The sequence below is a fragment of the Natator depressus genome, chromosome 10 (assembly GCF_965152275.1).
Source record: "Natator depressus isolate rNatDep1 chromosome 10, rNatDep2.hap1, whole genome shotgun sequence".
Classification (NCBI taxonomy): Eukaryota; Metazoa; Chordata; order Testudines; family Cheloniidae; genus Natator; species Natator depressus.
In genome coordinates this window covers 32039088-32053863 of record NC_134243.1, presented here as the reverse complement: position 1 = coordinate 32053863, position 14776 = coordinate 32039088, and the positions used below count along the sequence as shown (strand labels likewise).

General features: G+C 54.2%; 1 protein-coding gene across 4 annotated transcripts in view; it reads left to right on the top strand.

Annotated features, from left to right (window-relative positions):
* The window catches only part of CLCN7 (chloride voltage-gated channel 7), a 73664-nt gene that overhangs the window by 39872 nt on the left and 19016 nt on the right, over positions 1 to 14776 (top strand). For all 4 annotated transcript variants that reach the window (XM_074965646.1, XM_074965647.1, XM_074965645.1 and 1 more), the window contains 8 exons: positions 975 to 1035; positions 3148 to 3286; positions 5976 to 6069; positions 9672 to 9841; positions 10324 to 10375; positions 11328 to 11455; positions 11901 to 11986; positions 13661 to 13793. In XM_074965646.1, the coding sequence (XP_074821747.1) occupies positions 975 to 1035; positions 3148 to 3286; positions 5976 to 6069; positions 9672 to 9841; positions 10324 to 10375; positions 11328 to 11455; positions 11901 to 11986; positions 13661 to 13793 (863 nt within the window). The remainder of the gene's footprint in view (positions 1 to 974; positions 1036 to 3147; positions 3287 to 5975; positions 6070 to 9671; positions 9842 to 10323; positions 10376 to 11327; positions 11456 to 11900; positions 11987 to 13660; positions 13794 to 14776) is intronic.

The window sequence follows — 14776 nt, the reverse complement described above, 5'->3', positions numbered from 1 at the left end:
CGGACTTTCCTCGTAGATAACATGTCAGAAGCTACCCTTTGGATCAGACTGGACCCCAGCCAGTATGCTGCTGTCCCCTGCTTCTTTCACTGCCCTGGGGTCTGGGTGGTGGTTGAATTTCCAACCTTTCCGCCCACTGCTCCCTGCCCAGAACAGAAGCAGGAGTACTGTGGTCTTTGGTTGGCTGGCTGCCGTAAGGCGACAAACTCTCCTAATGCCGTGTTGTGTCTGAGCATTGAAACGTGCATCGGAACAATGAAAACTACTGATCCCACAGTAACCCTGATGCAGCCACATTGCACGTCCCAGTATACACTGGAAAATGTGGCAGTTATAGTCTACGTGGGGCCTCTGACTAGCCTGATGCGCTGTTAAAATTCTCAGTCCTAATGTTGCATTAATGCATCATGCCGATCTATGACCTACGTGTTGTAGAAATAAGATCGGGCTCGAGCGCTGATGTTTCCTTTAGTGAAGAAACAAGAAATGAAGGGGGAGGCCAGGTGTGTACGTGGATCTTTCTCAATGATGTGCGCTCACTCTCATCCTTCTATCCCCCCTCCAAAGCAGGAGAGTTACATTTTGACTCTTTCAATGGTGAAGCCTCCGTAAACTGGAGATTTGTGCCCATAGGGAGCAATGGAAGCAGCTTGTGCAGTTTCTTCCACGACATTCGGCTGCTCCGCTGTGTGGCTTGACACGGAGCATTCCAGCAGGAAATTGCTGCTTTTCCCTGGAAGCTGCTGCTGTCAAACGCTTAAAAACGTTGTGCTATTGAGAATGTGTTGCTGACGAGGGCAGAAAAGTGTCCAAAGGCAAACTGAGTTGGGGAAATCTTTGTCGTGTTTGTTTTATTTTTAAAGATGTGTTTAACTCTGCATATAGGAAAATCCTGAATGTGGCATAAAGGAATATTGGTTTTTTTCAAATCACTCAGGAGGTTTTCAGCTGCTTTCCCTCTTTCCTGCTTGCAGGTGGAATTCTCGGCGCGATATTCAATGCCTTGAATTACTGGTTAACCATGTTTCGAATCAGGTAAGAGCCCAAGAGGAGCTAAATAAAACGAAATCGCTCAGTATTCTCCCGGGTTGTGTTCAGATTGGGGCCAATTAACTGAACCAAAGGGCGTTCCTTTTGTTCCTGAAGCCCTAGTGCTTCAGATCTGGTAAGTGACATGTGGTGTTCGCATGTGTTCACTCACAAAACTCAAGTGCTTAGAAGTGTGGAAGTGGATAAAGGGAATTTGAACACAGACATCTTAGTTTTCTTAGGAATAGAGCAAGAGTCAGGCTAAGTCTAACTCTAATTCCCCCTTCCTTGGCAGGTCTCTGCCAGATAAACAATTATGGCAGGCGTTTATCAGGCGGTGACCTGCCTAGGAAGGGGGAATCCCTGTCCATGTGCACTCTCCGCCTTGCAATTGCTCGAGAATAAACGGTCTCTGACTTGTTGCAAACAACCTAAGAGTGAAGACTGCGTTTTTCTTCCACAGAAGCAAGGAAGTGATCGTTAAGGATGCCATCGCTTTATAGCACACTAGAATCAACAGCTATTATCACAAAGAAATCCATGTTTCATCACAGCTGTAACTCTGACCCAAAGTAAATATCCATTCCATCATCTCCTAAAGCAGAGACCAGTCTGAGAAAGGAATCTTCTTACATGTGCCTATTCACAGTACTCTAATCCACCTAAAATACATGAAAATGTTCCACGCTTTCCTATTGGACTGTTTATAACCACTGTTTCTTGAGACACGTTGGATTTCATTAGATGCTACTGAGGACCTGCAAGTATATTAACTGATGATGCAAGTCCCATGTAACAGTAGCTTTTTGAAGAAACACTTAGATTCTGAAGACTGAGGATGGACTGAAAGACTTTAGAACAAATACATGGGTCAGAGTTCAGGTGATGGTGACAAAAGATGGGTTTCTTTCTTCTGATGCAAATGCTTATGTTGACAATGCGATTTTCTTAACCATCCATTTCTTTGCTGTTTACTACATGGGTTATGTGCTATGTAAATGCATTGGGGGAACATTTTCAAAAGCTCAGGTCCCAGTGAGCTCCTAAATTACTGTCCCCATAGTCACTTTGCTTCAAAAATCAGTTAAAATGGCTAAGCTTTCTGTGTTGGAATACCTCCCTTCACCCTCTTGGGACCTGGTTTCTCATTTATCCACCAGAGCTCGCCTTTCAGACAAATAACATCCCATGTCTGCTGGGAGGATATGGGGAGTGCTTTGTAGCTTTTGCAGATGGAACAGATGGGAGTTGAGGGATTCACAGCAGATGGTACGTTCTGTGTTCGATGGTGCTGCGAACGTGTTCGTGGAACCAGAAGTCTGCAGGACCATTAAAAGTATAAAGGGCGATTTCCATGCAGCTCCTCTTTCGTACAGCCCCAGTAAGGCGGGATAGCATCCAGGAGCAGAGCTGGGGAAGGGGATTGTTTCTGTGGACAACTTGGTGAGAGAGAGAGAGCAGAGAGCAACAAAAATGATCAAAGGTTTAGAAAACCTGAGCTATGAGGAAAGGTTAAAAATAGCAGGTGTGTTTAGTCTTGAGAAAAGACAACTGACGGGGGGGGGGGGGCTGATAAATCTTCAGACATGTTAAGGGCTGTTATAAAGAAGATAATGATCAATTGTTCTCTGGCCATCGAAGGTAGGACAAGAAGTAATGAGTTCAATCTGCAGCAAAGGAGACTCAGGTTAGGTGTTAGGGAAAATGTTGTAACTAACTCTCAGGATACCTAAGTACTGGGATAGGTGACCAAGGGAAGTTGTGGAATCCCCATCACTGGAGGTTGATAAGAACAGGTTGGGCAAACACCTGTCGGGGATGGTCTCGGCTTACTGGGTCCTTCCTCCGTGCAGGGGGCTGGACCAGATGAGCTCTCAAGGTCCGTCCGAGCTCAACATGTCTATGATTCCCCCTTAATTTGGGCCTGTGAAATCCTGCTGCTTGTCTGGTTCCCGCCCCTGGGAGGAGGCAACCTGCACCAGCCATTCCCCTGCCCCCAAGCCACCAGCAGTGGTTGCAACCAGTCTGAAGAGCCAGCTGACCTGGTGGTGCTTCTGGGAAGCAGAGAACAGCCGGGAGGTTGCTCCCTGTTCACGTGGCTTGTGTCTGACTCTGCAGGTACATCCATCGCCCGTGCCTGCAGGTGATCGAGGCCATGCTGGTGGCGGCTGTGACGGCAGCTGTGGGTTTTGTGATGATCTACTGCTCTAGCGACTGCCAGCCCCTCCAAGCGGATTCCGTGACCTATCCCCTGCAGGTAGGAGACATGGCTGTGAACCCCCTATCCCCTGCACAGTGTCTGTTCCTGACTGCCCCCTAGAGCTGGATCGGGTCACAGCACAGCCAGGTGCTCAGGGATTTTCCAGGCATAATCTCTGCTGCCTTGCTTGGGAGCTGGCCTCAAAGGGGCCAGGCTAGGCCCAGGCAGGGGGGAGGTCTCTGTAGCTTTTCGATGAGCCAGAGGACTGCAAGCACTGAGGGAGGCAGGAACGTCCCCTGAGATGGGCAGTGAATGAGGCAGGGCTCCATACGTGGCAGAGGAACCCTGCCTCGTTCAGGGCCTGAGCTTCCTGGGCTCCCATTATAAACAGTCTAGCAGTGCTGGGAAGGGTCACGCAGTGCACATTGAATGAGGTGAGGCTCTGCTGGGGGGTATGGTTCACGGAGTGCATAGCCAGCAAGCGGGGCCTGGCAGGGTCTGGCCAGAGACTTTCAGTTTAAGGGACTACAATAGAGAAGCGGGAATCCAAACTGTTGCTGGAACATGCAATCTGCAAACCAAGCTCTCGGTTGGGGAATGACAAAGGTAAGGTCACCTGTGCAGCCTGAACGCTGCCCCTTGTGCATCGGCATGCCCAGAGTAGCACAAGATGGCATGTGTGTATCTAAGATTGCAGAGAGAGCTGTATACTTGAGGGAATAGTGTGTGATCAGCTGATCGGACAGGACTCGGGTGGGGGGCTGAGCTAAAGGTCTATGCGAGCTCAGTGGCCTCAGGACAGGTTTCTAATAGAATCTAGCTGGGATTTGATGATCCAGCCTAGTGCACCAGCAGAAGTGAAGCCTTTGAAAATCACGTGAGCCTTCACTGCCCCACCTTGGTAAAGGGGTCACTGTTGATTTAAAAATCACCAGTCTCTGATAACATACTGCCAGCTGCTGTTAAGGAACATCTAAAACTACTAGAAGAACCAGGAGTCCGGTGGCACCTTAAAGATGAAGAGATTTATTTGGGCATAAGCTTTCGTGGGTAAAAACCCCACTTCTTCAGATGCATGGAGTGAAAATTACAGATGCAGGCATAAATATACTGACACATGAAGAGAAGGGAGTTTCCTTACAAGTGGAGAACCAGCGCTGACCAGGCCAATTCAGTCAGGGTGGATGTGGTCCACCCCCAGCTAAAACCTCTCCAGCACATCAGCGATCTACAACCTGTCCTGGAAAACGATCCCTCACTCTCCGACCTTGGGAGGCAGGCCAGTCCTCGCTTCCAGGCAGCCCCCCAACCTGAAGCAAATACTCACCAGCAGCTACACACCACACCACAGAAACACTAACCCAGGAACCAATCCCTGTAACAAACCACGTTGCCTACTCTGTCCCCATATCTACTCTAGAGACATCATCAGAGGACCCAACCCCATCAGCCACACCATCAGGGGCTCATTCACCTGCACATCCACCAATGTGATATATGCCATCATGCGCCAGCAATGCCCCTCTGCCATGTACATTGGCCAAACCGGACAGCCTCTACGTAAAAGAACAAATGGACACAAATCAGACATCAGGAATGGTAACTTACAAAAGCCAGTAGGAGAACACTTCAGTCTCCCTGGACATTCAGTACAGATTTAAAAGTAGCCATCCTTCAACAAAAAAACTTCAAAAACAGGCTTCAAAGAGAAACTGCAGAGCTACAATTCATTTGCAAACTTAACACCATTAATTTGGGCTTGAGTAGGGACTGGGAGTGGCTGGCTCACTACAAAAGCAGTTTTCCCTCTCTTGGTATTGACATCTCCTTATCAATTATTGGGGGTGGACCACATCCACCCTGACTGAATTGGCCTGGTCAGCGCTGGTTCCCCACTTGTAAGGGAACTCCCTTCTCTTCATGTGTCAGTATATTTATGCCTGCATCTGTAATTTTCACTCCATGCATCTGAAGAAGTGGGTTTTTTACCCACAAAAGCTTATGCCCAAATAAATCTGTTCGTCTTTAAGGTGCCACCGGACTCCTCGTTGTTTTTGTGGATACAGACTAACACGGCTCCCCCCTGATGCTTAAAACTACTAGTACGGCTGGAGATGGGAGAGAAATCTCACCACCCTTTCTGCTTTCACTGCTCCCCGTTATAGCCAGTAAGCGTACGCCATTTGTGACGGTCGTTCAGCTAGTAAAGGGGAAGAGTTAAAATAGTAATGTGTCAAATTCTCAGCTAAACTAGCTAAATTTCAACTTGACCACGACCCTCTAAATTTCGGAGGTGGGTAACACTGTACAGGTGAGAGGCTAGGCCTAGTGTGCTCACCGTTGCAACACGTAACTGATTTTGGAGTGTAAATATTTTCGAAAGGGATTTAGGCATTCTTAATTCCCAGGTGCCTAAATTCCTTTTGAAAATATGTGGGCTCCTAAATCTGTGAGGTGCTGCACCAATGCATGCAGCAATGTCTAAATACCTTCAAAATGTTGGGCCTAAAAGTCTAACTAGCTGAACGCAAATGTATCGTGCTAGCGATGCCTGTGGCCTATGGCTCCATGAAACTGCACATCTGCTAGCGGGGTGTCTTTCACCAGGTGCCCAGGACCCACTTTCACTCCTGCCTTCTCGCTCTCTGCCAGCTACCGTGTCCCCATGTGCCACACGTCCCAGTGCAGCGATCGTCGCGTGGATTCTGCCAGATCTCACAAGCCAGCCTTTGTTTTTTCTCCCCAGCTGTTCTGTGCGGATGGAGAATATAACTCGATGGCCACCACCTTCTTCAACACGCCTGAGAAGAGTGTCGTCAGCCTCTTTCACAACCCTCCAGGTCGGTTCTGGCTCGGCTGGCGGAACGGGGAGGGGGCTCGGGTCTAATGGCAGGTCCGGGGCAGCAGACCCAGAATTAGGAAGCCAATCGCTTTGCTCGGTTTGTGGTCAGATGTTCTTGTGTTAGCCCAGCCCTGCAGCCCTACCGCGCGCTCTGCCCTGCTGGGTGAGCTCTGTTCAGTAATGCTCATAGGCTTCAAGGTCACAAGGGACTATCGCAATCATCTAGTCTGATCTCCTGCACATCGCAGGCCACAGAACCTCACCCAGCCACTCCTGTAATAGACCCCTAACCTCTGGCTGAGTTACTGAAGGCCTCAAATCATGGTTTAAAGACTTCCAAGTTACAGAGAATTCACCATTGACCCAGAGCTCCTGTAAAAAGATCCTCCTCGCTGGTGAATATCAACCCTCCACAGAGCCTGCTGGGTGGACAGGCTCTGGGGCTGTCCAGTGTGTAACACGGTGGTGGTGGTGTCACGTAGGAGCCCTAGGGTGTGGACCAGGACCCATTGTGCTGGGTGCTGTACAAACAGAACAAGGACAGTCCCGGCTGTGCAGTCATGATGGTGTGCTAAGCGCTTAACTGGGGCAGTGCCAGCATAGCACAGCTCCCCATCACAGGGAACAGGAGCAACCCACAGATCAGGCTGGGCCAGATGGTGTTAGTGCAGAGCCATTCACGATCGCGATGACTTGCCCTCCACGCCTCTCGGCAAAGCTTTAAGAGCAGGGGTAGCAGGAGCCCTTCATAGCATTTACAAGTGCCCTGCTGCTGGTCTGTGCAATGTCCTAAATCTTTCAGACTGACCTCATCAGGGGAACAGAGCCTTGCTTTGTTCGTACTCACTAATTCATAGAATGCAGGTGTTTGCGAGGCATCTGCCGTTCACTAGTGCGAAGTGGGTGATCTGCTCTTGAATACGCATTGAAACAAACTAGTCTCTAGCCAGAGGTGAATAGGTCAGGTCTGAGGAGGAGACCTGTATCAGAAGTCTTGTGCTTTTAGGTAGTTGGCTGATTTGAGGCTTTTAAAAGTCAAGATCTGGATTTGGATCTGCAAAGTGGTGTCAATATTTTATTGACGCTCCCACAAAAATTCCCCCTCCCTTAGCCTGTGATAAGCACCCTGTCCCCTGGGCACATGCGCTCAGACAGGCAGGATGAGAGCTGTGGTGTGTTAGCTTGTGTGTAGATGGGACCTTGATGAGGAGGTTGCAGTGTCCCATGAGCACTCTTGTTAAATATCAGCCAAGCATTTTCCATTCACTGCCTTCGGTCTCTGTTCCATCCGTTCTCCTTCGTGTGCTCGCTCCAAAAGCTGGAGTCTGTGGAACGTTCTGGAAATGTTGTTGGCTGCTTCCTGTCTGCTAAGGTCTCTCTCTCCTGAATGACTTTCCCTTCTGGTCATGTTTTAAATGTGGATTTCACATTTTGGGTTGTCTAGAAACAAAATCCCATTTCACAGTGCCCCGGAGAGTCCTGGCTGGGTTTGCATCTCTCGGCTGACGTAATGGCTGGGTAACTTTAATTGAAAAGGCACCAGTTCCGCCTCTACCCCAGAAGCAATCTCCTGGAACAGCCGCTTGAATCTCATACCTGTTCTTTCGCTGACAGCTGAAGCACAGAGATGGCTGTCCCTTGAGTGCACTGAACTGGCAGCTCCAGCGCTGGTTGCACTCAGTGGTGATGACTTCCCTACGGATATAGGATGGGACCCAGAGGACTTGTGGTGCCCCAGACCTTTTCCTCTCCTGTCTCAAACCTTGGTTGACAGTTGCTGTGGAAATGCTCAAAGGGGGTGGGGTGGGGTGGGGTGGGGGTGCTCACCTACTTGACACTAAACAGCTGTTGGCTGAAGACGCAGATCCAGGGAGTGCTGGGCAGGGGGGACTTCAGGGCACTGCACAAGGGCCTCTCGACACAGGTGATTTCCAGTGAGGCAGCTGCAGTATGGCTGGTGAGACTTCCCTTGCAGGTAGCAACGCACAAGCAGCAGGGGGCGTCCCTGGTGAATATAGAGCAGGAAGGTTTATTGCTCTGCCTGGCAACAATTATGCCACAGCACTGTAAGGAACACGATACGCCGGGTCGAATCGTCTTGGCTTCCGCAAAGGAAAACGGGGCCTCCCCGGTGGATTAGAATTCTGTGGCCTTCTCCAGAACTGGCTGTACTAAGTTATCTGGGTTGTCAGAAGTCTTTGAAGTACCTCGCAAGAGGCTGTTCAGGAAAATACGTCCTCCAAGGGGACAGTCAGAGTATCCTCCTGGGGTAGAAACTCAGAGAGGCAGAAAGCCAGTGAAACAGTCAGTTTGAGTTGTGGCCAAAGGCTAACGGGGAACAGGAGGGGTGAAGTCCTGGAGTTCAATATGAAATTAACCACCTGGAAAGGGGGGTGAGCAGAGAGGGCTGTTCATAGAAAGGATGATTGTGAGATGCGTAGACGGGCCTGACCCTGCATGGGGGAATGAACAGCTGGTGGGTAACCTGGTGGGAAGAGGAATCGGAACTGCTCCTACAAGTGTCTGAGTCTGAATTAACCCTGGAAGGTCACCGCAGACCTCTGCTCATGGGAGCAGAAATCAGTTTAGGAATAAGAACAAACCCCCTGAATGAGTGAGCCTCTTCCCCAACGTAACCGTGCCAGTGTTGATCATTCCTGTGGGAAGGGGCAGTGAGCAGGGACAGGAAGGGGTGATGAAGACTTCCCTGCAGAGACTGACCCGACGAGCAGCGTTTAGTGAAGAGATGAATCGGGTCTGGGAAAGGCCTGCTGGCTACCAAATGGGACGGGGTAGGGGGAGCATTCATAGGTGCTCTCTGTTCAGAGCAAGGGGATTTGGTGCCATTGAAAGGCAACGGGTTTAAAATAGTTGCAAGGAAAGCAAAACTAACCCTGCGGCGCCCCTGGCCAGAGAACATCGGGGCCCAGAGCAGGGTTTGGAAAGGCCTGGCCCTTGTGTCGACCATGAGAACAGCTGCAGTTACAGGATTTTTTAAAGGTTTTAGGGCTGTGAACCCTCCTGCTCCAGGGCATGAGCTGGCTGCTGGGAGGGGGGCAGGCTAGCCCAGGTTGGGGCTGCTTTCAGAGTGCCTGCCTGCAGAGGGCTTGGCGATCGGAGCCAGCCAAGGGACGAGAGGGGGAAAGATCTCGTTCTTTGAGGGGAAATAACAACCTTTACTTGTGAGATGTCTCTACAGTGGCTAGATGGGTCCATCCCGCTGCCATGACCATTAATGGAAGGGGATCGGAGCAGAGTGATGAGGAGCTTTGCTGCACCCGGGGAGTGGGGGGAGGGTTGTAGCATCGGTTCTGCCCTTTCTCAGCCCCCTCAGGGATGCTGTTCTCTAGGGTGTGCGATGATGGACAGATGCGCCTTGCTCTTCTGGTCTGACGGGCTGGTGTGTGTTTGGAGGAGCCCACCCTCTCAGAGCCACGTCGTGGCAGTAATGGGGGGCTGCTAAAAAGCTGGAATGTGCCATTTAACGTTGCAGCTTGACCGGGGTGGTGCCAGCAGCTGGTCTAGAACAGCGTGAATCTCTGAGGTGTAGAAGGGCTGAAACCAACCACCTGGGCCTCTCCTCTCTCCCCCCCACCGCAGGTTCTTACAATCCCATGACCCTTGGGATGTTCACCCTGATGTATTTCTTTCTGGCCTGTTGGACCTATGGGCTCACCGTGTCGGCAGGTGTCTTCATCCCTTCCCTGCTGATTGGAGCTGCCTGGGGACGACTCTTTGGCATATCGTTGGTCTACTTGACCAGTGGAGCGGTGAGTTACCCCCCGGGCAGGGTGGGAGCACTGACAGTGAAGCCACGTTTTGCTTGCAGATTTATGAGCGCTCCATGTCTGAAGGTCAGCTGAGGAGCTGTGTGGGAGGAGGTCGTGCTGGAGTTTTAGCTGGGTTAGTGGGTGAAGGGAGAAGGACAAGCTCAGATACTGCAAAATCCCAGTTAGAAAGAGAGTGGATCTTGCTTGCTGCCCTTCGCCGCCTCATCCAGCAGCAGCAGCTCCGGAGGAAGTGCAGTACACCCGAGTGGCTAAGGCTCCCTGCAGAGCATCCCTGGGGCAGTGCTTGCTGGAGCTTGGTGAGGCTGTTGTCAAGGGGCCTTGGATGCTCCAGCAGATGGGTGGCTGCTGCTTTTGTTGTCTGGCCTGTGGCTGGCACGTAGGGTGGCTGCCTCTGCCTCTGAGGGGGTACAAGTTGGATGACTCTGTCTCACCCCATGTAACTCCCTGTCTCTCCTGTTCAGATCTGGGCCGATCCAGGGAAGTACGCGCTGATGGGGGCCGCAGCGCAGCTGGGTGAGTTTGGCTCGCCATTAGACAAGTGCCCGGTCGGAGGCGTTGGTTGTGTTCCATGGAGACTGGGCTGTGTCTGGATGTCTCTCTGCTGGGAACGTCTGGTGGAAAACGCAGCCTCTCTGTGCTCGGAGTGCTGCCGGTCAGCTTCAGGCAGCGTATTGGCAGCTGCCTGCGGAGGGGGAAAGCCTTTTGTTTAACATGCACCTGCGTCAGGGGTTCCACTTGTCCTGTGAATCGGAGACTGAAGTGCAGCTGCTGGGAGGGGGGTGCTCCCCCTTAGCCTGGGTCTGTGGAGGGAGGGGCTATTAATGGAGAGCGGGTCTCCCAGGAGTGGCCTGGGCCTGTCTTGTTAAAGGCAGCTGGTGGCATGGCACAACACACCTGGTTACGCACGTCAGACTTTGCAGTGCAGGCTTGTCTGTTCGCTGCCTGACCGTGTCCGATGTGGAACCACAGAGCTCCCTTGGGGCCCCTCGCAGCCCGTGGGTGGCTCCCCGCAGAGCAGCACCAGATGTGGGCGCTGCACCTTGCTGCTGCTAATATTAACTCCTGGCATGGATGAGCCCCCGGTCCAGCAGCGACCCGGAAAGCAGAACTCTCCACGCCGGCACTGAAGAGCAAACATGGCGTCATCCTGAACTGTGGTTAGCTAGGCAGGGTACAGCCAACAGGAGCCAGCTAGCGCCCTGATCTCCTGCTAGGCTCTGTGCCTCTGTTCCCCACCCGCACTCAACTCAGGCCCTGCCCCACCCCATACACCCTTCGTGGAGCCGTCTCTCCAGGCCAAACCCCAAGGCAGGGTCGTCCCCAGAGTTCAGGTACGTGCAGCAGCCATGGGGATCAGCTAACGTCCCAGCACCAGGGCTCAGAGCCTTTGCTGGAGCCTCCTCTTGCTATCCCTCCTGGGTCCTGCCCTCTCCTTGCGCCGACAACATGTACACCTCTCCCTCAGGTGGGATAGTGAGAATGACCCTGAGCCTGACCGTCATCATGATGGAAGCAACGGGCAATGTCACCTACGGATTCCCCATCATGTTGGTACTGATGACGGCTAAGATCGTGGGCGACTACTTCGTGGAGGTGAGCAGCCTGGGCTGTTCCCATTCCCAATGAGGGCCAGCAGGCAAGGCAGCGGGTGCAGGAGCCAGGACCTGCTCTCTGTTTTGGGGCTGGATGTGAGCATGGGGCTGGCAGAGCCTCGGGAGCCTGCTGACTGGGCACGGCTTGGCACCGCCCCCTAGTGATGTAGCCCGGCTGGGCTTGCCTGGGGAGACCACTTGATTAGTAGGGATGTTGGGGTCTTTGCCAAACTCCATTAGCCTGAATGGAGCAGAGTTAACACCTTCTTAATGGGCTGTGGCTGGGGTTAGTGACCCATCAGCTGAGCACCGAGGAGCTTTGGCAGAGCAGCATGTGGAAAGCCCAGGGACAAGACCAGGCTCGAGCAATTTGAAGGGAGCCTGCGGCCTGTGTCCGTGCTGTGCCTGCCCTGTGGCTGATTGCTTTGCCTCTTCTCCTGCTGCAGGGTCTGTATGACATGCACATCCAGCTGCAGAGCGTTCCTTTCCTGCACTGGGAGGCTCCAGTGACGTCTCACTCCCTCACGGCCAGGTAAACGAGCTGCCGTTCTGCAGGGCTGCTAGGCCCCTGGCTGCCTTCCTTGGAGCCCTAGTAGGTGCATTGGACAGAACAGCCCCTGGCACCACAGCGAGTGGGGCTGCGGTCTGGTAGGGGACAGTGAGTGGAACTTTGTGCCCTGGGCTGCAGAGCTCCCAAGGCTGGCTGGTAACAGAGCAAACTGCCCAGGAGGCATCCACCAGTTCGAATTCCCAGTGCCGCTGGGTCCGAGAGCTTTGAACATGTCTGCCAACGGGTCTGGTGGGTCTGTCCTGTCCTGCCCCACATCAGCGCGGTGGCACCAGGACGAACCTGAACTTTTTTTACCATTTTTTGGGCAGTTTGATTAGAAAGGGAAGGGGACAGGGTGGTAAGGGGTCCTGGGGATTGGGTCCAATACAGGGCCCCCCACTGCTGGACCCAGGGCCACAGAGACAGAGCTCTGGACGGTCTGATGGTGTCTGGGTGTCAGCCCATTCTTAGTAGCGGAGTGACTGCTTCACAACCCACCAGTGCAGGGGATTGTATTCCCCGTCAAGGGGGTCTGCCTCCCTGCCCTCCCCAGCGCCCAGCTCGGACTGGCTGCAGGCGTAAGAGCAGTGTGGGGGCAGGGCTGCTCGCAGGCTGCCGGCTGTCTGCATGGTACTCGCTGTGTGGGATCTGGGAGGTTCCTGTGGGTAGAAAGCTCCCGGGGGAGGAGAGGTGGTGCCGGGGCTGAGCAGACTCCCCAGAGGGAGAGCCCGTGCAGCGCTCTCTGGCGCGGGATGGGGCTGGGTTCTCAGTCACTGCCGCCCATCGGTTGCCCAGGCTGTTCCACAAGGGCCCCCTGGGGCTGCGTCCACTCGCAGGGTAGTGCCTGGTCCTACAGGTAGAGGCTGCCCTCTAGTGACAGGCGAAGGAAAGTAGCCATCTGGAGCTGCTCTCGTCCAGAGGCAAACCCATAGAGAGGGGTTTGTGCACGGAGCTTGCCAGGCCCTGGGGAGGGCAGATCACAGCAAGGGCAGCTGTGCCACGCGCGGACCCCTCCGGCCGCTCTCCCGTTTGTCCGTTACGCTAGCTAACGTAGTTTTCATTTGGCGGCTGTTCGTGGCTGGGTCAGATTGGCTGTGACCTTGGGGGTTTATCCCCTTCTTCTGCAGTGTGGGGCATGGGGCATCGGGTGGGATCTGGGCGGGTCTCCTCAACCCAATTCTCTGCCTTGGCAGGGGTCTTGGCACTGGTGGCACCTCAGCCCCTCCTGTTCTCTGCCTGTGCACACAACAGCTTAGTCTTGGGTCTAGCTCGGGTGTCCGGGCTCAGCACAGGGGTAGCTGCACCTGGCCCGGGCTGTGCAGGAGAGCAGACTAGATCCCCGTCTGGCCTTAAACTCTGGGACACTCTGGAAGGCTGCTGCTAAGTGGCTCTCCTAGGCCGTAGCGTGGGGAGAACATGGGGAACACTAAAGAAGCTGCAGACCCAAAGACACAACCTGGCCCGCCTAGCAAGTTAAATAAGGTCCACGTGATAATGCAGGGACCAGGGCCCTGCCTGGGGTAGGATGGGGGGGGTCAACTTTTGGCTGGTGTGTTGGGCACTGCCCTCTGTCTGGGCCCGGCAGCACACTCCTCTGCACCGGTGGGGAAGAGGCCAGTCCCAGCCCGCCGTCACCTGGCGCTCTGTCCCCTGCAGGGAGGTGATGAGCGCGCCCGTGACATGCCTCAGGAGGATTGAGAAGGTGGGGACGGTCGTGGACATCCTCAGCGACGTGTCGTCCAACCACAATGGCTTTCCCGTGGTGGAGAGCAGCCCGGACCCCACGCAGGTGGGGCAGACCACTGGCCAGCTGCCAGCCTTGCCCCAGGACCACAGGCAGCTGAAGTAACACCCACGATGGGGGTGGGGGTTGGGCCACTCTGCAGCGCTTGGGGTTCAGCCCGAACTGCTGAATCGGGCCAGCGTGGTGCCCCAGCCAGTCGGAGACCTGGCAGCTGCAGTGGCATCTCCCTGACCCTTGTGGGTGCTAGGGGGCCTTCACCAAGCCTGTCCCACATGCACACAGCCCAGCTGCCCTGGTGCCCTAGGAGCCCTGGGTTCATGGGTACTGGCTGCTCCTGGGATGGTTCTCTGCACCCACGTGGTGCTCTCAGGCTGGTGGCTTCCCTGCCCTGCAGCTCCCAGCATTGCTGCTGCCACCAGTGAAGCCACCCCAGCGTGAGCAGCGATGGGGAGAGGCTGCTCCATTCCCTGGGGCTGCAGGACCTTGCTGAGCTGGCTGGGGGACGGTCACGCCTTCCCCATCTCTAGCTAGGACTCCCCAGTGCCTCCTGCACGATAGGCCTCGTTGCCGGCTGGCAGCCAGGAGCCGAGGGGGTGGTATGGGGGTGACCCAAAGTGCCAGCACTTCAGAGGTGCCGTGGCCAGGCATGTGTGCCTGGGATGGGCAGACACCAGGAGAACGACCCACTCCCCAGCTAGCCCCTGTCCCATTGCCAGAGCCTTGGTGATGCACGGCCCTGCATGCTAGCATCTTGCACCAGCTGGTACTGGGGAGCAAACCCTGACTCTGCATCAGAAACCAGCATTCCCCACCTCCCCCCTTGCCCTTTCCTGGGGCACCCAGACAGGGCCATCCCTACCAATGCTGGTGCCCTACGCAGCCTGAGCACCGGCTCCTCCCCCCGCCGCAGCAGGTCTGGGTTGTGTTCAAGGCCTGCAGGGCCACGGAGGCAAGAGCTGTGGGGTGCCACTTTGAGGGGCCACACAGGCCCAGAGCAGCCTGGGGAATTAGCGGGGGGCCTGGCGCCG